Below are 24,636 nucleotides of genomic sequence, written 5' to 3' on the forward strand. Positions count from 1 at the left end.
AAAAAAAAAAAAAATCTCTATAGAGCATGTCAATATATTAAGGCCTTAAATAACACAACAGAAATGGGTTTCATCTAAGTTTTCCCTCCCAATTGGTATTTTTGTTTGTATTTTGCAAAACACACCATTTATATTTACCTGAGACCTTTTCCAAAATAAGTATGTTAAACATTAAGTTCTCATCTCTGTCTGTTTTATTAGAATACTTACAATAAAAAAAAAAAAAAACAACAAAAAACACCAAAACCTATGTGGCCACCACATTCATCAACTTTAACTGGCCTTAAATGCATCAAAACCGTAGTTCAGGTTTTCATATGCAAATGCATACAAATAAGGCCACTGAACCAAGAAGCTGACAAATCTCTCATGGTAAACCTGCTTGAGCAGGGGAGGTTGGACTGTTGTGACTTGATGGAAAGGTGCTGTGCAAGCGGGAAAGGAGAGAAGAAATCTCCTAGAAGAGCATTATGTGGGTAAACTGCCCTGGACTTTCCTCTGACTTTTACTTCAATCACTGCAGTGAAGGAAAGTACACTATACGGTATGAAGTAGGATATCTCAGTTTATGCTCTTGAAAAACATTTTGGAAAAGAGGGATTCTGGGAAGTCAGACAGAATGCCAACTCCTTGAGACCAGCCCAAACTGCAAGCCTGCACCACAGCTTCCCTATCCTGTCAGGTTTGGGGGGTGAAGGAACAAGACCTCCTTTATTAAGATGGGGAATTTTAGAATCATAGAATCACAGAATCATTTAGGTTGGAAAAGACCCTTAAGATCATTGAGTCCAACCGTTAACCTAACACTGCCAAGTCCACCACTAAACCATGTCCCTAACTGCCACATCTACACTTCTTTTAAATACCTCCAGGGATGGTGACTCAACCACTTCCCTGGGCAGTCTGTTCCAATGCTTGATAACCCTTTCAGTGAAGAAATTTTTCCTAATATCCAATCTAAGCCTCCCCTGGCGCAACCTGAGGCCATTTCCTCTCATCCTATCGCTGGTTACTTGGCAGAAGAGACCAACACCCGCCTCGCTACAACCTCCTTTCAGGTAGTTGTAGAGCGCGATGAGGTCTCCCCTCAGCCTCCTCTTCTCCAGGTTAAACAACCCCAGTTCCCTCAGCCGCTCCTCATAAGACTTGTGCTCCAGGCCCTTCACCAGCTTCGTTGCCCTCCTCTGGACACGCTCCAGCACCTCCATGTCCTTCTTGTAGTGAGGGGCCCAGAACTGAACACAGTATTCGAGGTGCGGCCTCACCAGTGCCGAGTGCAGGGGCACGATCACCTCCCTGCTCCTGCTGGCCACACTATTTCTGATACAAGCCAGGATGCTATTGGCCTTCTTGGCCACCTGGGCACACTGCTGGCTCATATTACTTTTGTAAGTCCTAGAGCCATTTTGAGCCTTTATGTGAAGAAGGCATGACTAGAAGCTGGCCAGCCTTGAGGGGCTGGAGCGTGTTCATGCAGTTGTAAATGCTAAGTGAAAGCTACTGGATGCCAGCTCTTTTTGAAAAGCATAAAGTTTACAGGTTATGCCAGACTGAAGGGACAACTTACTTTGAGATAGCCATAGTGGATAGACAGCTGGAAATGGGAGCCTGCTTTTAACTGAGGAGTTTCCACCACCTGGACAATTCAGCTGTCAAGTGATAGCTGTCTACAACCAGACATGTTAGGGTAGCGCAGGAACAGCTGGCCTATGTTCGTATCAGGGCTGAAAGCTGTAGCAGTGTTGTTACACATATGCCTGAACTGTGCCCGGAACAGAAGACGACAGGAAGAGGAACTGCTACTGCCACCCCAAGGAGAACCAGCTTCACTTATCAATCAGAGCCCTTAGAAAAATCTAGTTAGATGAGGGACTACACCAGCCTGAGTCAGAAGGCAGCCAAGCACAAAGATGCTGAGCTGCACACTCAGCCATTTATAGCCAAGGTAACAGATTGAGAGCCTCAAGGCATTTCTGCTGTCCCGTTACTATTAATCAAAGTTTCCAAGCTCAGGGATGAGTTACGAACCTGGAGAGCAAACTGTTGACTGCTTAAAAGCAAAAGCTGGATCTGCAATGGATGAAGCCCTCTAGAGTCCAAAGCCCCACACTGCTTTTATTAAAAAATAATCTGAAAAAGAGTTATTTGGTCAACTGAACTAGCTTCCTCTATTGTAATAGATTTCATAACTCTTTTGAGCAACTGTAGCTTTTTTTCTGGAGAATACCTACTGCTTTGGCAGAAACGTGTAAAAGAGTCAGATTACATTGCAACCAAAATTTCTATTATAAGATAGATGTTACAAAATCTGTTAAAATACTGTTGGTCAAGACTGGCTTTTATATTTGAATGGTTTTTAAAAAAAATAATTATTTGAATTCTTATAAAACTATTCAAACTAACTATTTTGAAGTTATATCAGTATAGCTTTATGGGGTATTTCCCATATTTTTTGCACTTACAGAAGTTTAAAAAATCATTTCCAAATACTCTTTCCCCCAGTCTGTCTGTGACTTGCAATAAAGAACTAAGTATTTATTTTAAACATGGAAATGTCTGTAGCTTTTCTTCCCTGCATTGTAGTATATACATATCTCCACACAGTGCTCTGCACGAAGGATTTAAATCCATTATAATTTGATGGGAGCTTTCATTCATACGCCCTTTGTGTAGGGCCTCCCATAATTTTACTTCCATCTAACCTCACTCCCTCTCACTAAAACCAAGATTGGGGCAACACAGTTTTCAATATCCCGAGTCTTTATTTGGTGGTGTTTTCTTTGTTGAGTCAGTTTATAGATCCAAAGCATAACAGCTGAATATAATAAAGTCTTCATTTAAATTTAAACACTTCTTATTACAATAAGTGATCGTTAACAAATTAAATTGTCAAATACCTTGTAGTGAAAAATGTAAACAGTTTTCTTTAAAAAGAAAACAAACCAAAATATTTTCAGTGGATGACAGCTTTTATTTCATCATATATATTTCATTTCACCAAGTACATTTCATTATATTTGCTCATCATTTTGACTCATATTGTGCCTACATACCAAACAAAAAAGACAAAGGTACTTTTCTTACCTCTTTCCACAAGCTGAATCCAATTATTGTGGGAACTGCCATACTCAGAATAAGAGCCTAGAAAATACATGTTAGAAGATATGGATTATGGACCATTCTCCATTCTCCAACCTTGGACTATCTGTTGATTCTCCTCATATAGTAGGCTACGTTTAAGCCTGAAACCTTGGAGTGACAGCAGGTGAAACTTTGAAGTTTTCTACCAGGCAAAAAACTCTCTGCAAACAAGAATTTGCCTAATCTGCATGGAAGAACTTATTTTACCCACAATAACTTTACCACCAATATTAGGGATGGTTAATTACTGCTCAAATAACAATGATGCAATGTGCACATGATGTAGGGAACAGAAGAAAAGTAAACACCTCTCACATACAAATGAAAATGAGATAATCTGAGAAAGGAAAAAAAGTACGAAACAAGCATTTCAAACCTCTGATCTTGTTGATGCTTTTGTTCAGATTAACAATATTGATATGCAAAACCCAGAAACCCATTCTTCACCACACCATCATTCTAGCTGATACAATTTTCGCTTTGCGAAAAGGAGAAAATAGCTCCCGTGGTACAGGAAACATTTGGTAAGGAGTGTACAGAAGGCATTCTCTTGATAATAAGCTGTTAACACATCTACTGTGTTAATAGTAATAAAGCAGGTCTATATAGCAGAAAACATGAGGTATATAAAGGGATGTGTTTACCGTGTATGTGAACATATTGTTACTGCTTGATTGGAAGAACACTGTCAATGTTTCTGATGTAACAGTGTATGGCATTTTCACAAGTGACATAGTGAATCTCTGTTTGAGTATAAAATACTTATTCCTATAAGTCTCTCAAAATTAAGGTAAGTAATATCCTATCCTTATTTTATTAATAAAATAAATGCAGAAAACTGCCAAAAATTGCACAAAGCAACTCTCAGCATATTAAGAAAAAAGCTAGGGTTGGAAGTGGGGGAGTTGTTTGCACTGTAGCACAAGCTCATCTTCAATCACAACACTCCTCTATAATGGTCACACATAAACAAATCTTATATGAAATAATTCCACATACAATTTCTTATGAAGCAGCTTTACTCTCAGCAATTGAATACACCTAACTACCACATTTTTAGCCTCATTTTCTAGTGAAACAAGGCTTATATCAAAGCTTGTCTGCATGCCTGTACTCTTCCTCCTGCACTCCTCCTACAGAGCACTTGACCTTCTTGGCCAATCTAACTAAATATGACAGAGGGCTTGAGGTCTCAAACATTTGTTAAAAGAAATTAAACAGATGAGTGAAAGAGAGGGAGATTAAGACAGCTGTGCTTCTTATGAGGAAAGGCTGTAGTGTGAACACAACTTTATCACCAGGTACCAGAGAACATGTAAGAGTGTGATATTAAGAATGAAAGACAGAAAAAGCAGACTATACGAGATACACTCAGCTCACAGAACTACATGTTCTTTTAATGGGTTCTTCTACAGGTCTTAGGTCATTGTTGTTTGAAAAGCTACATGCTTGCTAGCTGTAATTTCCAAGACATTGGCAACAGCAACTCACCAGCAGTATCGGGTGCACAGCTTTCAGTCGAAGCCACTTGAAAAGCGTCATCCAAAGTTCGGGAGAGCACACACCAAATGCAGCAAGCATGCAAACATAAGGTGTCCATAGATATTTCATTCTGAAAAACATTGCAATAACTTAGTTGGGACTCTGCGCATGCCTCTGTATTGAAGCAATTTATAAAAACATTCAGATTTTTTTCATATGTCAAACACAGTCTGGATGTTCAAGCAATCTGAGATCAAATTTGATGGCACTGAAGGGTAAACCAAGGAAATCTCTAGCAGAAGAGCAGGCACCTGATTATCTGCTGCAAGATGTAGGAGCAAGATCCAAGGTCAAAGATGACAAAATCCTTCACAGAGTTCAGGGGAGGATGAAAGAAAAACAAAGAGACTAGTAAAGTCACTTGGCTGTTGCGGTTTTCCAGCCAAGCAAGAATAAAAAGCAGCTATTCAGCAAAGCTGTACAGACACTGTACTATAAGGGAGTTCCTGAAGAAAGGAAAGGAAAATATTTAATAAACAATTTACGATTTGCTGGCATCGTCTGCCTCTTAAGGATAGACAAGTCAAGACAACTACATGGTAACACAACAGTCTGCTCACTTCAAGAATTTGCGAATATTTGGATTTTAGGACAATGAGCGTAATACAAACACAAGTCTGCCACCTTCAAGCTGATTTAGCTGAGAGCCAAGATTAGAACAACATCTTCCCAACATCAGCTTCTGTAATTTTGAAGACTAACACAATACCTTTGAAAACAGCATTGCTACTGCTTTAGTATGTCAAGCAAAGGTATACTTCATGCTAGCCTAGACACAAGAAGATGGGTAAGAAATCTTCCATGTCCCAATATTCCAGAACATACATTGTTCATCAAAACACTACACAAGATCTCACTAAAATACAATATTAATAGAATTACAGTGCAGTTCTACACTTAAATACCATACAGAAAGTGATTAAAATTTGCTTCAATTAACATCTCCGATTTTGGCTACATTAAAGCTTGCAAAACACGATAAGGAGACCGAGCACAATTCATCATATACCTGTACCCAATTTATGGTCAAAATTATCTTTGCTGTCTCCCCTACTAACTAGTACCAGTATATGCCAAACACATTTCTGAAAAGGGATGAATTTCAAAGGGGTGAATGGTGTATCACATCCAGTTAGGAACGCTCTGTTGCTTTCAAAAGAGATACATCAAAATCAGACTTACCCTTCCAAACACATCGCTAGACAACCAAGTAAAATTGTGTGAATTACATGATAAACTATTTCTGGCCTCTCTCCAATTCGACCATCCTCAAGTTTAACTGTCTCTTTCAGTGGTTCACCACTGCAGTTGGAGAAAATGAGACATCACTTAATTCAGACATTATCTCAGGCAAAGGTGCCAATAAAAATACTCTTATGACCTTTAAGTCAGCAGTACACTGAGATCATACTATGTCATATCATACAATATTGTTGCACTGCTTATTTGTTTTTTTGTACTTCATTAACGATCTATCAGTACCCGCTGTCCCTTGTTTTAGACTGTAACCTCTCTGGAGCAATGGCTGTGAATTAATACAATGGGATCACTGCCTATGACCATAAATCCTATTTTAAGGTAATTGAGCAACAAGAGACAGTCTAATTTAAGAGCAGGCGCACTCTGCAAACATTTAGATGAAGCATGCTGTACATGCATTCTAACTAAGTTTCTTCATATCATTAGCTTGGTGAAGAATTATGGAATCTGTAGGACGATAATTGTGTATGGAATGTGTATACCATTTTATGACAAAGTAAAACAACAAAAACAGGTTTTAGTCACATTATTATAAATTCCAGTAATATATTATAAACACAAATCATAACCAAAATCTTACAACAAATGTTTTTCTACAAACGAGATAGCAAGGCACACAATAGACAACATTTTATTCTACCACGATGTGATTTCAGGTTACAATTTTATAATAAGCTTCCTCACAACAAATGGAAAAATATTTTAGATTATTAACTGCTTCAAAACTTTAAAAAAAAAAATTGAGGGGGGAGAAGGTTTATTTTAAACTTTTCTTTAAAAAGCTGTTGGACATACTGGAGTCAGAGCTCGTTACAAAGTAGTAAATTTCAACTACTAGCAAAAAATCGGAAGAATTTGTTTCATTGTTTTGAATATACTATCACACATCCAACTTGACAAACATTTTCATTTATAGCTATATAATCTTTATCTATTAGAAGTCTTAGTCCTTGGAAAAATCTATTGATTTTTGCTGCAGACAAGCGAGGAATTTGCCCTAATACCTGAGCAGTCACACCATTCATCTTCTACCAGGAAGAGATAATTTCCTAGCCATGAAGTTTCCAAGACAAGTTACACTAAGATCTACAGTCTTGCTATTCTTAGTCTGTAAACAGACAGCTCCACTACCCCTTCTCTCAAGGGAACTGTGAATCACTGTGAAATTAAAAATAATTGAGGCAGTTTTACTTCAGCTCTGTTCCGAGCAGCAAAGGCTGACGGACCTTATCACAGTAAACAAGAGTTTTTTAAAAAAAAAAAAAACAAAACACAACAGTGAAACATTAGAAGTCTGAAATCCTCTCAACTCCACCCATCTCATCCTTCACAGGATGTAAACTTGGGAAAAAAAAACCACCCAAACCCAAAACAGAGAAACAACTTCTCTAGCAACAATCAGATAACTTCGCTGTTGGAAGGGGAAAACAGACGAAACATCTTTCTCCCTGGTAATGGGAAGAGACATAAATATATCACAAAACATTAGCCAGAGCTCTGCAGGAATTGCACCTATGGGGAAACAAACCAATGACAACTGCCTGTCTTGACAGCAGGGATGCTCAAGAACGTTGTCACTAACGGACTTTCTGTAGGAGCCTCTGGTGGGCCTTTCCACTGGTGCTCACACCCTGGCAAGATCAATGGTGCAACAAACTTTGGAGCAACAAACATCATGACCATTCACTTAAATATCCATGAACATCTTACTTTTAACTTCTTATTTTTCAGTATAAATAAGTTACTTACCAAATTCTCCTAAAAATGACCTGAGTTACAGAAAAAAGGCAGATAATTAATACTAAAATATAGAAAGGCAACAGTGATGACTGTGTTAGTCGCAAAAAAAAGTCTTGGGAGGGTGCCTGAAGAGATTCTTGACAAAGGAGCCAATTCATTGTAAAATTCCTAGTAAGGCAAAAACATCCCATTAAAAACAATAACGACACCCCACAGACTAGAAAAAACCCAGCACACAACCAATCATAGTTTAACCTACTCATGTCATAGGAAACTATTTGAAATTCGTCTTTGAAAAGTTATCTTTTTATCATTTGAAACCGCTTTGCAAGCACTCTTTAGAGCAACTGTCAAAAGCTTATCTTCCAAAAAAGAATCTGTGATCTGAGGAGACCAAACTACTACTCTTTTATACCACAAAAACCCAACCTCCCCTGTAACTCCATTATGGGGACCACAAAGCACTTCGTTGTCACAGTGGCTTAAGATTTTAGAGATATTGATGCAAGAAGGTATGCTTGTCCTCATTCCAAACGGGGAGATGAAGAAGGGAAAGTGGTCATCCGAGATCACAAACAAGCCCGAGGCACTGCCAAGAATAGAATCCTTAATGCTGAAATTCTAGTTCTGTAGCCGAACCCACTTGATCATTCTTCTTTCTCAATTAATGAGCAGAAAGATTATATGCTCTGCCAAGAAGCACTATCAATGTGTATTCTCAACTGGAATTGGTGCAGCATGTGATGCCGTGAATGCATTCTCGTCTTATTTTGTTTCGCTTTCCTCCCTCTTTTCTTTTTCTTTTCCCCCAAGAAAAGACTAGAGAACTGAACCACTTTCAATTAGACAGAATCAGTTTAAAGATTAACAGCTGGGCATGTCCAAACTGGCCTTAAAAGACAGATCTTGAAGCTCTTGGGCTGCAGATCATAATTCCAACCCACAGTTACACAATTTCCTAGGCGTAGTTGCACCCAGTTTGTCTCAATCACTGGTTTCATTGCAGAGTTGGACAGCCTGGAAAGTAACATGTAGCAAGTCCCCCGGGGAAAAAAATAAAATCCATAATACCTGGTAGCTGAATAAACTGAAATCCTGACCAGAAGCAGTCCTCCTTTTCTTGCAAAACACTTAAGAACATGCACGTATGTGTGTTAAACAATGCATCTTAGTCAACGTCATTACATCTTGTCTTCCAAAAATTCCCCAACAATTTCAGTTATGTGTGATGTCATTTTCCACTTCTTCTCCTGAAAGGCTGTGAAGTAGTTTTGTAAGAGAGATGCAGTTCCCAGAAGAGAGTCCCAATTCCTGCACAGAATTGCAAGCCTTGGCTTGGGTCCAGGAGGTATCTCAGTCCTTACCAATACTCCATTTGAAGTTTTCCAGAAAATCTGTAGCCATGATGTCTTCTTCTTATAGACCAACATGCAACTCTTTCACAGATGCAAACAGTTTTTCTTAGAATCACAACAATTCCCTCCGACTTCTAAGCTGTCCCTTATTCTTCCAAAATATACAGGTTTTTTTGGGGGGTTGTTATTCTTAAAAACCGAAAATACAACCCCACAACCTAACGCTGTTTTGAGATAGTATCAATAGTTCATGACTCTTTTCACAGCCCTTTATTTTTCCAGGCTATAAAAAGTTAGTACCACCACCTTTACCCTATTATCTTTGCTTTCAAGTCTTATTAGAAACACTAGACAGGGTACAGAAAGTTTTTTCTCTTCAACATCAAAGAAAACAAAAATCTATGAAATGCTTTCACCCCCAAGGCATGAAAGATATTGAGGTGCCTCAGAAACCTCAAAATCCTAAGTAAATTCTGTATATGCATCTTTTTTTAATTCAATCTTAAAACCAGGCGACAAATAGAAACTGTTTCCCTAACTCCTCTATAAAATTCTCACAAGCCACTTAAATTTTATACTTCTCAGAGCAGTTTCAGAAGTTCGGATATCTTAGAAGGTGTAAAGAGTTTAAAAACTTACTTAGTTGTGTTTAAGCCAAGTTTTACTTCAATGAACTTCAGCAAATGCTCATTTTCTTTATGAGGAACAAACATCTGAAAATTAATTTAGCAGAGAAAAACCTTACCAAGTGCTGGAAGCAGCTTTCACGTAGTCACTTCATTCAGATTACAAAATGGCAGGGAACAATCAACTATTCAAGATTTAGTTAAAACTAACAAATGTGATTAAGTGTGCCAATTAAGGTACCAGTGTAATACTGCAAATCTTCACTTAAATAAATCTATCTTTAGGGTTTCCTTGAGAATATCATTCCCTTAATTTCATTCATGTACCCCAACAGGAGGGCAAGTGAAAAGCTGTCAACAAGTTGTCAAAAGACTACTGAGCAGTGTAAAAAGGATCATGAAAAACAGACATAGACTTACCCCCAAACAAGCCAAAGAACATTGCGTTTGGCTCCACTAAACAATAGGACTGCAGCCTAGCAAAAGTTATGAGCATTTGTAATCTTCACATAAATTGTTTGAGCAGCCAGAAGTTCTGTGTACTGTCTACGTAATTTAACTCATATTTTTCAAGGTTAGGTTTTATTTTCCTGGAGATACAGCAAGGCTAGCCAATCTGAATGGCACAAGAAAACAATCAGTTCTGAGCATTCTCTCAAACTTTTTAGGGTTGACTAGGTTCGTTATTTTTAAGTTGACACTGTTAATTAACACAACCAGGGTAAGTTTGAGACATAGAGGAAAAGCACAATAAATTATGTAAAAGGCTAGAGCCAGCAAGAGGGAGTTGCTAATCAAAATACAAGACCAGGCTAAAATCCCATTGTGTAATCTCAGCTCCTAGCTGACTCCTACACTAAGTGAAGGTCTCTGTTCCCATGCTCTAGTCGAAATTTAATTGAAAATTAACATCTACCTTGAGACTACTCATAGCTGTACCTGGCTACTAGGTCTTCTCCTTGCACAAGAATATTGTTTTAATATTCAGCCAGTTTGTAGAGTTGTAACAAAAAACACATTTATGAAACAGCTAAAGTGTGATTTAAAGAGTATTTCTATACTACGCTTTAACCTCAACCCAAAAAACCAAAACCCTAACAAAAAACAGCTGCTTGAGTTGTTAGATACAGACTTTTCATACAGATAAAAAATGACTCAATCTTCAGTACTCCAATTTGCTATGAATTAAGCTATAAACTCTCAGATCAATAAGATAAGCAACACTTCAAAAGATTTTTCAAAAATACATCTGAAATTTTCCATTTAGATTTTGACAATTAAATAACTTTTTACAGAGGAATCTTACCTTTAGTAAGAAGTTTAGTGTCACTGTTATTGTAAGTACCAAATAAATGTACATTATTTTCAGCAATCTTGACATAAATGTACCTTTTTTCATATTCATCTGCAAAAATATTTTAAAAATGCATCATTTGGAGTTCAGTTTAAATAATAGAAACTACACTCAGAGTTAGAGGAGAGTCTAGTTACCTGAAGGCATTTAGAGAGCATTAAAGCTGCTACAAGACTCAATAATGGTGACACTAGTAAGGCTGAATTTTCAAACTGCAAAAGGTACCCCAAGAAGAGGGAAAACAAGTAGATTTTGTATACTTCATGCACCTGTTGAAGAACAAAATAAAACACAATAAAATAAAATTATAGTGGATATACGTCTTGCTTTTTAGAGCAGTAGACAGGTCACTCCATTCCTCTGTTAATCAGGGGATTAATGGATATCTATCCTCCAACTCATGAATGTAGCAGGGTACCGTTTGGCTCTGGAAAGTACTTCACATCAAAATGATCCTGGTCAGCCTCAGTAACTAGTGCACAATTACTTTACAAGAATTCTGTAAAAATGTCAAAAGTAGAAGTATTTTACCAGGTCTCCCCATTCTGTAACACCTCCCTGTGATGCAGCATGAAGCAGTAACCACAATGCAACAGTATAAAAACACACAATTTGTGTGAAAGAGCTGACTACTGTAAACATGCGCTTTCCTTGACCTCACAATAACTTGTTCATTTAACCTACCTCCGGAATACACAGACTGTTACTGATACTTTCTGTCATTTACTAATTGATAAGCAGATCTTGTAAACCCTGATACTTGATTCTTTAGACTTTTACCAAAACACCCATCTTCTTCCGTATATTTTAAGGACCCTGCTTTGAACTAAAATAGATCAAACATCTCCCACTGCTGAGGAACAGAAAAAAAAAGCCATTGAAAGAAGAGGTGACAAATTAGTATTGCATGCAGTTTGAAGCAGAAGTTACATCTAATAAAACTAGAAGGCACACATGTACGAAGTAGCACACATACCATTGCAACAGGCAGAGTAAAAATGCCTTATTGTTGCAACATTTCTAAGAACCAGTTTGCAGAATAAATTCAAATACTTTCTTGTATTGAAAAATCAATTGGCCTTCAGCATCTGTCCAGCCTATTTATTGACTAAATCAGTACAGGGCGGGCCATTCAGGGTGAAAATGAGCCCCTTAACTGCACAGAGCCAACAGAGCAGTTTTTTGGTCAGCCCCACCCTGCTACAAATAGGGAAAGGAAAAGAGGCAGGTAGGCCAAAAAGGATGCATGGCTGAGTATCATTCATCACACTTTCAGCTCTCCAAGGATGTTTCAGATCTCAGAAGCTTTGTTTAGCTTCTGACCCTTTTGTTAGGAAAGCTGTCCCAAACACAGTAGTCCAAAAGAGAGTGAGTTTAAAGCCATTTTACTCTTCCGAGAGACATAACATGCACTTCAGCCAGAGCCAGGCTGCAAGACACTCAAGCCCTTTGGAGCTCCTCAGCAGTATGTATGGCAGGCACCTCTGAGGCTGTATTTGAGTCCCCAACTATCAGTAGGTTGAAGAGTTCTAATACCTTCTCTGTCTGTGCCAGGGCAAAGCTGTCTAGCAGAAAAAGAGAAACAGCCTGGACAAACAGGAGGTAATGACTGTATTCCCACATCATCATGAAGGTGTATGTTGAAGCACTCACCAAAAGGTAACAAAACTTCTAGAGGAAAAAAAGAAGAACAAAAAAAGCATTAATTTCATACCTATGCATCTCTGTCACTAAGTAACTGAGAGGTCATTAAAACAGAAACTATAGAAATGAATTATTTTAGGAAATAATTAAAATACTGACTTCAGACCTACTTAACATGTTCTCAGATGGAAGAAAGTAATTACTGAAACATTCAAAAACATTTAAAACCAATCAGAAGAAACATCTTTCTGAGACAGAGAGACAGGGAAAGGAAGTTACCACCATCTTCTCCCAGCAACAGGAAGAGCAACAAAATAGTTTACATAGTGAGAAAAATTCTGCATCAGTTTATTTTAAAAAGATAGCACACAGCTCATTACCACACTGTTCTCTCGGAACCCTCAGGGGGGCATAACAGGGCAGGGCACGAGTCGCTTAGCAAAAACTGCACATGCCTAGGTGAAATCCAAGTGGCTGTTTTGAAAAGAACAAACAAAACATCTACTGTTTTCTGCCTAGTAGGGCAAGAGTGACAGAAGTAACTAATTCTAGAGCACAGTTCTACCAGCAACTCTTTATTAAGAAATTAATTTTGCTTTACCTCAGCAGAACAATTTAGGTTTTTTTTTAAATAGCCTGTGAGAGCTGCTACTTGACATGCAAAATATGGCAAAGCCCAATTTTCCCTTGATGGTATGGAGTAATCAATTCTTGTTGTATCTGTCCTAGAATAAAGTACAGACAAACAAAATTATTAAAAGATTTATGGAACAAAAATATCAAGGAAAGCCTAAATGTCACTTCTAGTTATCAGTGTGGCCTTGCAAGCAAACTATTCCTGTATTAGCTGTAAAGTAATACTGGCACAATTTCTCTGCTGATACAGGTCACAAATTTAATATCAGCATGGAAGGTCCAATCTTTACTCATTTATTCAGCAGGTCTCCTTATTAGGTGGCGTTTATAGGATTGAAGCCAAAGAGCATCTGCCTCCAGCCTTTTCTGACCCACCACAATACAGTGCGAGCCGGACGCATCATGCACTGCTTCTGTCAACCTGCACCGTGACAATGGAGCCTTCTTTGGCCACGAGCAGTGCTAAATGGTCTTATGTCCATAGGCAGGGGACCGCTGCCGTAACAGCAGCTTTTCACATTACAATGAAAATCAGCTCATAGCTGCGAGAAAAGATTCCTTTCAGTTCTCATACAATATGTTTTAAATAAGTGATTTAGGCAGTCAAGCACAACATACTTAGAATCCAAAGTAGTGCTCCCTCATAGCAGCAGCACCAGCAGATACTCTGTCTACAGGGAAAATTCTGCCCAGCAAAATAAGAGATTAAGGACAGATGGGGAGCATGGGCCAGAACAGCAGCAGGGTCTTCTCATGGAATGACTTGACAGTATCTGCACAATTAGAGCTGTAGGAGAAAGTTTTAAAAAGTGCTAAAGTGACTTAGAAGCACAAGTCACACTTTCAAATGTGATCAAAGGCTTGATCAGTTTCAGAAGTACAGAGTCGTCTTTGTGTCTACTATGCTTCTAAAAAGGAGCCTCAAGCTCCTTTATCATTTAGATATTTGAAAGCGTCACCTTTCATTTTTACTCTGAAGCCTCTTACAGAGGCGTATTTGGAGCTTTAACTACTGGACCTTTCAATTTGTTAACAGTGTTAATCTTCTTTGCTGTTGAAAAAAATACAGATTTATTCACCATTTTTCCCACTTTCCACTGTTCACACCAGCTTGATGCACAATATTTGGTCATGATGACTTCACACTCCTCAAAGACGCTTCCCAACAGCTCAACTTTAAAGATACATCTCTAACATTTTGCTCCTCCATAGCTCTTTTCTTACAAGTGCTCTCAAGTTCACAGAAAGCCCCAGAGCTACTTGGTGACAAACCAGGAACCTGAACACAAGTTCTCATTGCCCAAATGAGGCTCCCTATTATTGTGGTGTTTCATAAAGGGAAGGGACATTTTCTTGCAAGTGAAACGTTTTAAAATAAAGAAATCTTGAGATCAGGATCATCTAAGAAGATTCCACTTGGCACAAAAACCCACTACAAAAAGGAGATTAAAAAAAATATCAAAGACTCTTTACAAGAAAAATGCACTTGGTCATTTCCTTCCAAGCAACAGAACAACCATCACAATACTCAGAGCTGGCCACAGAGAGCGATTCTGTTTTACAGCAACTTCGGAAATTTGTTTTCATTCTTCACCAGCACAAAACCAAAACCTTCTGAGGAATGTTTTTGGAAAATGGAATTGCATGAGAATACTCCTGAATTCACACACATACATAAAGTCAGTTCAACTGGCAGCATGGATCGTTTGGACAACAGGAGGCCTTTCCATTAATAAAAGCATAATGAGAATCAGTGCATCTCTGGGAGATGTTTTGTATTTGTCATAAAAGCTTGCTCTCACAACGAGAGCACAAAGTTTAATAGAAAGCATCTCAATCCGTTCTAATATTTTAAAATGCCTTATTGACAAACTAGATTGTATAAAGATGTTTTTCTTACCTGTTAATAATGAACCATGCTACAGTCAGCATTCCTGCCAGCCAAGTCCCACTCATAACCCAACTGGTTACAAACAATGCAGTCACATAAATTCCCTGCAGTCCAAAAACTATACCAATGTAGAAATACACTGGTTCAATAACTTCCTGAAATTACAAATAAAAACGAAGAGACATAGCGGCAACTGAGCTGAAGCTGGAAATGATTACTATTTACTATTTGCATACTGCTAACAATGTGCTAGGTGCTTTACAAACAGGTAAGAGACAGCCCCTATTCTAGAAAAGTATTGAGCATGCTTTTATTTTGGGCTTAGGGAGAAAAAAGCAGTGTGAATTAAGAGCACACTTCAAGACTCCGCTTGCTAGTACCATGATTTTTGTATTTGCTTTAGCATGAACATTGTATGTGTCAGATTTAATAAATCTATACTGCAGTGAGATACAAAGTTCGCAGGACTACTGGAAGAAGTTATGTAGGAAAGGAATTTTGAGAAGTAAAGATGTGGCAAAAACAGTTCCAAACACAGAGAAGCATATATGAAATAAATAAATAAATAAAGAAGAAAGATAAATGAGAGAGGACACAAGTATGCAGCGTAAGCAGAAGCAAGCCTGGGTAGAGCAGAAAGAGACAAAAGTGTTTTTCCCTTTTATCTATATGGGAATGGGTAGAGATAGCTACCACTACAACAGACGTCTGTACTTCGAAGGAGCTAACTTTCCTGTTTTTAATGGATAGCACAGATACTTTACACATTTCTAAGGAGTTTGTAGAAGTAACGAATAACAGACAGAAAAGTTTAGTGCATTTAAACCCCCCAAATCCTATGCCAGAAACTGATCAGAATTGAGGAGAACCTGGACCTGGTGAGAGGCTTAGCTCAATTCATTCAACAGAAATTGCATGTATTTATCGTATACAGCATAGAAAGTCTCATACACACACACATACACAACCATAATGAAAGCCTAGAAAGTAGGAGAAGTGCACATACTTCGCTACCAGATGCTTGATATAAAACACTGGCAATCAACTCTGGGTACAAAGTCATTTGCTGGACTGCATTTATCGTCTTCAGTGATATTGTCTTATTGTTGTGTGTCAACTCATAAACACCTATAGACAAAAAAAATATATTATTCTTGGAATCACTTACTATTGCTTTTCTCAAAAGAGGTGAAAGTGTACTCAAAGGTAGGGGAAACAGATTTGATCATTAAAGCTACTGACTGATTCACCACTCCTAATTTTAAAGGAAGGAGAAATTTCTGTGCCAGATCTATTCCACCCTACTGATTTAGCAACAAAGCTATTACCATTTTTTGATCTAGCCTTTAGATAGAAGACCCAAAACCAACCAGCTGAAGCGTAATCTTTTCAGTAACATACTGATGCAGCCCTGGAACCAGCTACCCACAGATCACCTTCACAGGAGGTTCTTAAGAAGAGAGACAAAGATCTAACAGGGATGAGCAGGATGTATTAAACCTGTCTCCACAAAGAGGTCAGATATGATGCCCTCATCACCCTTTTCAGCCCTGCATTTCTGAGAATCACTCACTTAACACAATATGGCTTTGTATGGGATTGAGATGAAATTGAAGCTGGCATACTTGAAGGATACATCATTCTGAGATATTATAATTAAAAAAATGATGTTATTACTTGGGACAATAGAGGGAAGAGGAAAAATAATCCAAATTAGAGAAAGAAAAAAAAACAGAAAAAAGAACAAAAACCCGAACAACGATGCAACAGCCAAACAAGATTACTGTTTCCAGCTCTAAGCATATCTTGGTGTGTGGTCTGCAGCTGGTTCTCTGCAAGCCAAACCAGGTCTTGCAGGACTTACAACTGGGTTCAGCCCAGCTATGATAGACCTTTGAAAACTGGGTGCCCCCGTAATACCTAGTAGACACTAGTGAGTCTATCTGTTTGTAGAGGCAGCATTCCTGAATGAGGCAGTCCATCTATGCACAGCATGGGTAATCTCCCCAGAGATAATGAGGAACTGACTGTACCAAAGACCTATTATATATTGCTGACGAGCTACATGTCAGGGAAACAATAAAACTATACCTACAAAGTTTAACTGGCTTTGGATGAGGTTTCACGAGGGGACTGAACTAATTCAACGGCTCACCGCTGCAAGACAGGGCTGTTCACTCCCTCTTCTCTCCTGGAGTTCTCACCTTTTCCCCATGCTAGCCCAGGTGGCCTTCTGAACTCACTAAACTAGCACAAAAGTGTTCCATCTTCTTTTCATTGCTTTAGTTTTCTGCTGGTTTAGGGATCTGGGGTCAGTGAGCTCCAGAGCCAGTGCAGGATAAAGAGCAGGAGTGCAAAGGGAGGAGAGACCATTGCCACCCAGTTTGTTCTCCTTCCTGTTGGTTTCCCTCCCCATTACTCAGTGCTTATCAACATCTATTCATCATAGCTGACAGGATTAGAAACCTCCGGCAGGGACAGGATTGAGCAGATCAACTCTTTACAGAAACTGTTCCATCTTCTGACAGAGTATGGAAAACAGTCATTTCCATCCCCCATTCCCAAATTAAAGATCAATTATGACTACATGGCAAAAAATCCCCTATGTAGCGTAGGCAAACCTAATGATAACTTCCATACGGGGCGATATGACAGTAATATTAATCCTGTTCCAGGGGGTTGATTAAAGGCAATCCACTGGAACATAGGATAGTTAAATACTGTTTTTTAAAAGGCACTGAAAAGTTAGGTCAGCGTACAGTTTTTAATTAATCTGACTGATATACCTATATAAGAGTATAAAATGAGCCTCCTCAGTCTGCAGGAGTTTTTTTAGTGTCTCCAAAAGGAACAGGACTTTTCAAGGTTAATAAAACAAACGGGTTTTGTACCTCTTTCAAAGGAAGGAGCCTTTAACAGTTCTTTATAGAATGAGTAATAAACGGCGCTGTCACCCTGAAATGTAATTTCTCGTTCAAGTTCCTAGGGTAAAAAAAAAATATATATATTCACCTCCTGCAATCTCTTCCCAAAGAATACTATATATTTTCAGATAGACTGGTTTTGTAATACAGCACATGGTTATGACTCCACCGTACATCTTCGAAGTATTCCACAAAACATTAATCTTCACAGCACCTGTCAGGTACATCATGCTCTCTATAACTTCGCAAACACGCTCGGAATCAGAGCAACTCAAATCCACATTGTAAGTCAGCACAAGATCCACAGGATCCTTTCATATTCACAAACCTGAATTTCATTCAACTTTCCATACTTCACTAAATAATACTGTTCTTAAAAAAAAACAAACCAAAAACGTACATTCCTGTTGTTTGACTTATGCAATCCCAGTATGCTTCAGTTTTTTCCCCAAATTTTAAAAGGGTATTTCAATAATAAAGGATGGCATGGAAAAACATATAAAAGCACGACAAGACAAGACTACTGTTAGTAGGAGAAACACCTGGGGAAAAAAAAGAAAGGGGAAAAAAAAAAAAAAGAGACTATATCAAAGACAGAGGCCTGACTAGAACGACATGGGATTCTGCAAGCAAGTAGCTCCAACCTGACATGGATCAGCTTTGATTTCAAGGACACAATTTGGCTTTTGTTTCAGTAGTTTAACTTTTTTCTTTACCTGCCTGCTGGAAAACCAGAATTTCCGTTCATGGTATGTTGAGAGGTACACAGCATACATCATTCCACTAGTGACTGCCGCCAGACAGCCAAAGAAAAGTTTCGCAAAACGCTGAATTAACATATCTGAAAAGGGACAGTGAAAAAGCTAAAATAGTCCAGAGGACTTAGAAACAAACAGTATGCCCTAAATATGACTCACTTCTGAACAGCAAGTAAACTTACTGGCATCAGAATTATCACACCATCAGCAACACAGATACATCGAGAACTGATTTGTTATTCCTGTCCTGCAGAGTTTTCTTTCTCAGTTGTTACCATTGCTTCATAGGACTCAGATAAAATATTCACACACTACACTGCAAATTTCTCTCCATTCTACTAAGCTTCATTTTCAAAGGATTTCCAAGAAGGAAAAGCGTCTTCCAAATAAACAAAGCGAACTCTAGATTTTACACCACAAACATCTTAAAGACGTTAACAGAAAGACGTGGCAATACCACATCTAACATCAATACTGAGACATTCTATTCTTTGTTCTGTTTTCAAATATAAGAGGAAGGAACTAACCTGAATTTTACCAAACTCACATGATGGGCGTCCACTTCACCCGTAGCCACTTCAAGTTAGTATAAGCTTTTGATATAAAAGTTTTTGGTAGCTTGGTGAGCGCTTGCCTAAAATTACACCTGGTTTTAGTTCTGTTTCTTGAAAAGCTGTAAGGACTTTTTGTCTGTTCTTGTTTCAGTACTATTACTTCATGCCTTTCAGCTTCTCAACCGAAAGATCATTCCAGGTGCAATTAAATTAGTTTTTTGTACTCAAGTAGTAACAACAGTAAGATTCTTAACCCCTCTGCCTCTCCCCCTTCCTCTCCCTGCCCCAACCTGAAACAATCCAGGACTACCATTTTACTCTGCAATACGTAAAATGTCATTATTAAAGAATTCTAATGTGCATGCCTTTTTTTCCTTGAAACATTCAAAAACCTAATTCAAAATAAGTCTGTTATAAATTACTGTGCTACAAATATCTTCCCATAAAACATAGAAGAATAATGAAAAAAAAAAATCAGAAGTTGGCTAAAAATTCTGTAGCTTACATTTTGGCGATCTTCCCAGCTTTGAGTTTTCTTTGTTTCTCTCCTCTGGAGCCATTTTGTCAGATTCTGTGCAGTTTTGCTTCTTTCTCTGTCGCAGGTCTGCTGCCCCTGAAGACATTTTTTTGAAGTTATTGCAACACAATAGCTAAAATCACAGTGTGAGAAATCCACACAGCAGCAGGTAACAGCCAGTTATTGCTACTGATCCAATCCCACAGCAGATATATTTGACAAAAAGACTCAATTAAAGTATTTCCTATGCCTAACTAAAATAACAATATAACAATACAGAAATCAATTCCTATGTTATTCCTCAGAAAATCCAATAGTTTTCTCTTGAGGCTATACTCTGGGATTACCCAGACCCCAAACTGGAAGCTAACTGGTTTATTCTGTGGTGAACATATTACACAAATGAAGGAAAGCAGTAGTTCAGATAAGCAGATAGAGACACTGGGAGAAATTGGTGCCAATTTCATTCTACTCTCATCCTGGTGTTATGCTGCTATAGTACAGTAGTGTACCAGGCACATTACTGTAATACAAAAATTGGGCTAGTCCATTACTTTTAAATTGAGCTGCCTGTTATTCATATGGTGAAAGCTTTTATAAAGTAAATATAATATCAGTTTTTTCCTGCTTCCAGATCTACTGGAACTGAGCAAATTTATGAATTTTTAGTCTAACATATAATTAAAAAGCCCAGTCTGCTAGGCCACATAGATCACATCACAAGACTGAGGGCTTCTTCGGCTTCTGTTAAGTTTTCTGTAAACAATGGCAGTTTGAAGCCCTGGCTCATTTATTTTAGAGTCTGAAAGGCAATGAGGCTAATTCACAGGGTGCAAGTCTCCATATAAAAAGAGTCATTGCAAAAAATCTGTTATAATTACTATATTAAAGATGATATCCATGTGTGATGAAAAGGTTTAACTGTAACTCATGCTCCAGAATTTTTGGCTATCTGGTTTGATCTACTGTCCAACATTGCTTGAAATTTTGTAGCCACTGATTTGCTCTGGACTTAAACCAGCTCTTTCATAAAGCCGTTCAACTTCAAACTTGAAGTGTCAATCTTCACATCCCACAATAAAGCCTTTAATCACTCTGGTTGTGTATTACCTCAAGTCTAAATCGGTCTACTTTTAACTCCCAACTATTAGCTTTAAAAGTTAGAAACGAGAGATAGTAATATAAATAAACCTTTAAAGTGATGTCTGCCTGTATCAGCACACCTGTATTTGTGTTTTAACAGGATTTTCAAAGCAATTTATGAATTATTCTGAGCAAACCAAGACCTCAATGGTAACATTTTTCATGGAATGAACAAAAAATGTCTACCTTCTTAAACAAGACAAGAATTGGAAAGGTATTAAACAAAAGAAAGTTAGGGCGTTCAATATTACATTTATCATTATGTCAATCCAAAATGAAATACACACCAGTATATCTTCATGTCATGTATATTAAGTTAATCAGCAATGCAAACACTGAGTGCACTGCAATTAAAAATCACTTGTACCACACAAAATAAAATGAGGGGAAAAAAATTACATCACCAGAATAGGCAGATATGTGCTTGGAAAGACAACTGTCTGCCCTTGTCATCCTAGTTATGACCAAAACAACAGCAGTGAGAACACTGGAGGAAAAAGCATTTATTTAGTTTTTCTGGCAGGTAAGTGATCCACATTAGAAGTGTAACACACTTATAAAATCTAGAGTTAGCAGCAGTTATAGAAAACTCCCAAAGAAAGAACAATTTAGAATTCTAATTCTGAAACAACTACATCTCTGTCGGCAAATGATCTTCACCTTGGTTTTGAAGGCTGCTCAACAGATTCCCCCCCCAAAGCAATAATAAAGAAAGATCCAAGTATGCTACTTCTGTTTCTTCTGTAGCTGCTTCAAACAAGAAAAAAGCTGTTTTCACTTCTATGAATCCTTTAAATGGGGTGAAATGAAAGTCAAACAAGGTGACAACTAAAAATAATCTAGGATTTTGAATTGATGACGCAGCCTCTAGTACCTCTCTATCCAGCAAGCCATTTCTCATCCAAGATAGCTTTCTAGTTCTCTGTAAGTTCCCAGATATATTTTTTTCAACTCAGACAACATGCATTCCACTTATTTTTGTGTATCTATTCCAGAAAAGCATAACTCATTGCTCCTGTGTGCATCTATATTAATCCATTTTTCACCTGCAAATTGACCACTGTCTGCAATTCTTGTCCTCTCATCTAAAGAAGGATAAGATAGAGCTGGGAAACGTTCAGAGAAGGGCCATGAGGATGATCAAAGGTGTGCAATGGCTCCCATACAAGCAAGCAAGTTGAGGATGCTTCAGTCTGGAAAAGTGGATGACCAACAGAAACATGCCAGAGGTCTACAAGTTAGTGAAATGCACAAACAGGCTGAATAGAGAGCAGTGATTCACCTTCTTTTCTAATACTGGAACAAGAAGTTATCAAACCAACCCGGTCAGTCAGGCTAAAAGGAACCAGTTCATCGCACATCACCTTCGTGTAGACCACTCCTACCCAAAGAATGTTCTGTAAATGAAGAATTTACAGAGATTCAAGAGAAGAGGGACACATTTGTGGAGGACAAACAACTAAAGACTACTAAACACACAGAAACCATGTCCAGCTCAGAAAGTACCCCAGCTGAGAACAGTTGGGAGGCTGGAATATGCCATGGGACAGCATCACATATGCTTGTTTTGCTCTTGCATTTCTCTGGGTGCCTACTTACAGTCATGTTTCTGCTGATTTCCCCAAGAAAACTAAATGCCATCTCCTAGTCCCCACAAAGGGGGGTAGCACAAAAGAGACCTGGAGAAAAACGACTATGTGGGGGGCTAAAGTGAAACGAGAGGAGACAAACTAAAACATACAAACGGGGAAACTGAAGGGATGCCTAAGAAAAACCACACTCACGAAGGCATCCACAGAGCCGACGGATGCTGCCCCGGGGTGCAATGCCGGGCGAGGGAAGAGAAACAGACCCCAAGTTTCTGGGCTCCCACCCACCACCCAGCTTCCTCCCGCTTGGAGCTGCAAACGATGGGCTGCCCTGGGCGGGGAAGAGGAGGCCTCGTCAGCGGAGCCCGAGGGGACCGCCGAGGAGGGATCGGTCTGGCCTCAGCCTGCAGAGCCATCAGTGGTGGGACCAGCACTGCCGGGGAGGCCGACTCCGTGTCCTACAGGCGAGTGTTTTACCTTCGTACGTGCGTTACTACCCCACCGCGTACCTGACACAAAACCGCGAGCCGCAGCCCCACTGCCGGCCTGCGCCAGGGTAAGCGGCCCCAGACCCCGGCCCCAGCCCGGCACGGCAGGCGCCGGCCGGGGCCACACCGACCGACCGACCTCCCTGCCCCCCAGCTCCGCGGCCTGAGGCGGCGGCCCCGCCGAGGCGGCCGTTGGGCGCGCGCCTCCTCACACGGTACCGCCGGGCGCGGGACGGGGCAGCCCGCAGCCTCACCCGCCCCGCCAGCGGCGGCGGAGGGGGAAAAGGGTGACACACGCGCCGCCACCCCCCTCACCTTCCTCCATCGCCAGCCTGCGGCCTCCGGCCGCCGCCGGGGGCCTCCGCCGCTCTCTCCGGGGCGACGCCGCTCCGCCCGCGCTCCTGCCGCCGTCGCCCGCCTCTCGTCGGCCCCGGGGGCGGGAGCGCTCTCGCATAACAGGCGAGCGGAGCGCAGCGGCCCCTCACTTCCTGCCGCCCCGCTGTTGCTCCCGTCGTCGGGCGCCTTCTTGGGCGGAACTGTGGTGGCAGAGCCAGGGGGGGAGGCCGGAGCGCAGCCGCGCCGTACCGAGGCGTACCGAGGCGCAGGCGGGCGGCTGACTCGCGCTTCCGGCGGGAGTGAGGATGGGGGCGGGAAGAGGGTCTCGCCCTGCAGCCGGCGGCGGCTCGCTCAGGAGGCGCGAAGCTCCGGCCTCCTGTCAGCCCGCCCCGCCTCGCAGCCTTCAAAAGCAACACCAAACGGGCTGTGAAGTGCAGTTCCCTGCGGCCCTCACCTGCCAGCCCGGCTCTAGAAGGATCGTGCCCCTTCAGAGGGGCCCACCCAGGCCGCGGGGCCCTAATCGGAGCATCTCCTGTGGGTGCCACTCCTGAGGGCACCCCACCTGTCCTCTACGAAGAGCCTCCCTCCCCGGGAGGGGAGGTCTCTCTCCTGGCACCCCACTCAGGCTATAACATCAGAGCTTCGCCCTCCGTGCCCAGCACAGGTTTTTAGCTGCCAGATTCAGCCACACAGCATTATCCGGAGAGTCCAGGCTTGATGGTCATGCACAAAACTCTGGGCCAGCTGCAAGGGCCTGGTGAAAGATGTGGTTGGTTGAGCCTTGGGTTCATGCCTGCTTTGGGCTCCTTTTTGCATCATGATGAACTACCGGAGGATGGTACCAGCACTCCGCTGTCACAGAGGCTGTACAAATGCAGGACAAAAGGATGCTCCCACCCCCAATGAAGTTACAGCTTTCCCTGCTTTTGGGAAAATGGGTTTGGATAAAGGGAGGCCAGTGAAAGAGCGTAAGGAAACATCCTTAAGCATTGGAATAGGTGGGCATTTCAGCATACCAGCCATCCAATGATTATCGTGGTTATTGTTAGCACCCTGGCAAGAGAAAGATTTGGAGGGATGGGATAATTTTGTGAATGTGAGCTGGGAATGCCTTCAGAGTGTAAAGGATAGCATGGAA

At 40.2% G+C, this 24,636-nt stretch overlaps 1 protein-coding gene across 6 annotated transcripts in view; it reads right to left on the reverse strand.

The window, feature by feature from the left end:
- Window positions 1–23,755, reverse strand: part of DPY19L4 (dpy-19 like 4) — a 58,376-nt gene extending 34,621 nt beyond the window's left edge. The window contains exons 1-16 of one of the 6 annotated variants that reach the window (XM_075141456.1): window positions 23,478–23,562; window positions 22,368–22,482; window positions 19,931–20,038; window positions 18,830–18,954; window positions 18,081–18,171; window positions 16,196–16,317; window positions 15,199–15,344; window positions 13,264–13,387; window positions 12,555–12,689; window positions 11,156–11,287; window positions 10,971–11,069; window positions 9,678–9,751; window positions 7,693–7,851; window positions 5,866–5,985; window positions 4,633–4,753; window positions 3,085–3,141 (exon numbers count right to left, since the gene is read on the reverse strand). In XM_075141456.1, coding sequence (XP_074997557.1) covers window positions 3,085–3,141; window positions 4,633–4,753; window positions 5,866–5,985; window positions 7,693–7,851; window positions 9,678–9,751; window positions 10,971–11,069; window positions 11,156–11,287; window positions 12,555–12,689; window positions 13,264–13,387; window positions 15,199–15,344; window positions 16,196–16,317; window positions 18,081–18,171; window positions 18,830–18,954; window positions 19,931–20,038; window positions 22,368–22,446 — 1,692 coding nt within the window. In that variant the 5' untranslated portion in view covers window positions 22,447–22,482; window positions 23,478–23,562. Of the gene's footprint in view, window positions 1–3,084; window positions 3,142–4,632; window positions 4,754–5,865; window positions 5,986–7,692; window positions 7,852–9,677; window positions 9,752–10,970; window positions 11,070–11,155; window positions 11,288–12,554; window positions 12,690–13,263; window positions 13,388–15,198; window positions 15,345–16,195; window positions 16,318–18,080; window positions 18,172–18,829; window positions 18,955–19,930; window positions 20,039–22,367; window positions 22,483–23,477 lie in introns of all 6 variants that reach the window. The other 5 variants (XM_075141459.1, XM_075141455.1, XM_075141457.1 and 2 more) reach the window with 5 other exon arrangements.
- Window positions 23,756–24,636: the final 881 nt, after the last annotated feature.

This window comes from Calonectris borealis, chromosome 2 (genome assembly GCF_964195595.1).
Source record: "Calonectris borealis chromosome 2, bCalBor7.hap1.2, whole genome shotgun sequence".
Taxonomy (NCBI): Eukaryota; Metazoa; Chordata; class Aves; order Procellariiformes; family Procellariidae; genus Calonectris; species Calonectris borealis.